Raw genomic sequence first — 1,792 nt, 5'->3', positions numbered from 1 at the left:
GCCTGGGCGGTGTTGGTCCGGCGCGTGACCATCCACTGCCATGGCTGGGCCGGGGGCTGCTTTCCGCCGCTTGGGCGCTTTGTCCGGAGCCTCGGCCTTAGGCTTGGCCACCTACGGGGCGCACGGTCAGGGGGCTGGGGCTGACCTTCGGGGTCTACTGCAGGGGGCGGGGTCTATGATAGGAAGTGCCAGGGCTCCTCTCGACCGGACAGCCCTCGGAGCCCTAAACCTTTTAAAGCTCCTCTGCCTGGTCCAGTTGGGTCCCCAGAAGCGCCCGTGCGCGTTTCCACCAATGAGACGCCTCTGGGGGCACCCACCTGTGCCCTGCCGGGAGTCGGGGCGGTGGAGGCAGGTGCTCTGATTGGTAACCTTTGCTTCTTCTTCCACAGGCGCCCAGTTCCCGGATCCCTACGGGAAGGAGGTGAAGCGACATGGGGCTGCCCAACTTCCGGGCCTAGGAGCGCCCAAAGTCTGGGGTCGCTGAGGGTAGTAGGGAAGGGGCGGAGCACCGAGGGCAGCGAGTTTGTGCCGTGGGTGCTAGTGGGAGAGGCGAGCCGGGACGTTAGCTAGGGGGACGAACTTTGGTCCGATGTGCCCCCACGGGGTGCAGGCTCCAACGCTGCTTGGGGAGTGTCTCTCCCTCCACCCCCCCGCACCCCATTTCTTTTTTTCTTACAGCTCTTCGACAAGGCCAACAAACACCACTTCTTTCACAGCCTGGCTCTGTTAGGGGTGCCCCATTGCAGAAAGCCCCTCTGGGTAATCCTACACCCTGCCTAACCCTGACCGCGCGCCCTACAGGCTCCCGCTCTGTCCGCCCTGTTCTTACTGGCCTGTATTCTTCCTTGTATCTCCTTCAGGCCGGATTACTGCTAGCCTCTGGAACCACCTTATTCTGCACCAGTTTTTACTACCAGGCTTTGAGCGGAGACCCCAGCGTCCAGACTTTGGCCCCCATGGGAGGCAGCCTGTTAATCTTGGGCTGGCTTGCCTTGGCCCTTTGAGCTTCCTTGTCTTTGATGACTGGGTGCTTTTTTGAGAGTTGGAGCAGGGAGGGGATTAAAAGAGAAAGGCAAATAAAGAACTTGAGTCTTTGTTCATCTAACCTCTCGGAGAAAGCAGGGTAAGCATTGTCCACCTCTGGACTCCCCCCCGCCCCCCAAAGCTGAATCTCGGGTCAGGGGATTCTGTTCACTTGAAGCCCGTTATGAGGCTCTGAAGCTGGTGGGCATCAGAGTCATAAAGAATGCTCAAAATACTGCAGAATCTTCTGGAAGCGCTCCTTGGGCCCTGGTCATCGTGGGGTTCTGCTGCTCACTAGAATTTGAAGGTTACTGTCGGGTAAAGTTTTCAGGCCTGCCAGCCCTCACTTATTGAGCAGTCACTCTAGACGTCAGAGTTAAGGGAAGACAGCAGAGTAGTGTCATTTTGTTATAAAATTCTTTGGGATTCAATGCAGGGACAGATCATCTTGTGTGGGGGGTGGGGGCAGAAGATGCTTCACACAGTGCTTGAGATGACCCTTAAGAGGGCTGTGTTGTGGGGGCATCTGAGTGGCTCAGTCTGTTAACCATCCAAAGTTCCATCTCAGCTCAGGTCATGATCTCATGGTTTGTGGGATCGAGCCCTGCGTCGCACTTGTACTGACAGCACAGAGCCGGCTTGAGATTCTCGCCCTGTCTCTCTCTCCGCTCACTTGCACGCACTCTCTCTTCCCTCTCTCAAAAATAAATAATCTTAGGGGCGCCTGGGTGGTTCAGTCCGTTAAGCGTCCTATTTTGGCTCAGGTCGT

At 57.1% G+C, this 1,792-nt stretch overlaps 1 protein-coding gene across 1 annotated transcript; it reads left to right on the top strand.

Annotated features, from left to right (window-relative positions):
- TMEM256 (transmembrane protein 256) lies at positions 1–1,105 on the top strand. Its single transcript, XM_029928556.1, has 4 exons — positions 1–125; positions 390–421; positions 679–759; positions 861–1,105. The coding sequence occupies exons 1-4, from the start codon at positions 41–43 to the stop codon at positions 1,002–1,004; spliced, it is 342 nt and encodes a 113-aa protein (XP_029784416.1). The 5' UTR covers positions 1–40; the 3' UTR covers positions 1,005–1,105.
- The last annotated feature ends 687 nt before the right edge of the window (positions 1,106–1,792 follow it).

This window comes from Suricata suricatta, chromosome 17 (assembly GCF_006229205.1).
Source record: "Suricata suricatta isolate VVHF042 chromosome 17, meerkat_22Aug2017_6uvM2_HiC, whole genome shotgun sequence".
Classification (NCBI taxonomy): Eukaryota; Metazoa; Chordata; class Mammalia; order Carnivora; family Herpestidae; genus Suricata; species Suricata suricatta.
The sequence above is the reverse complement of the archived record's forward strand: the minus strand, read 5'-3'. Positions and strand labels throughout refer to the sequence as shown.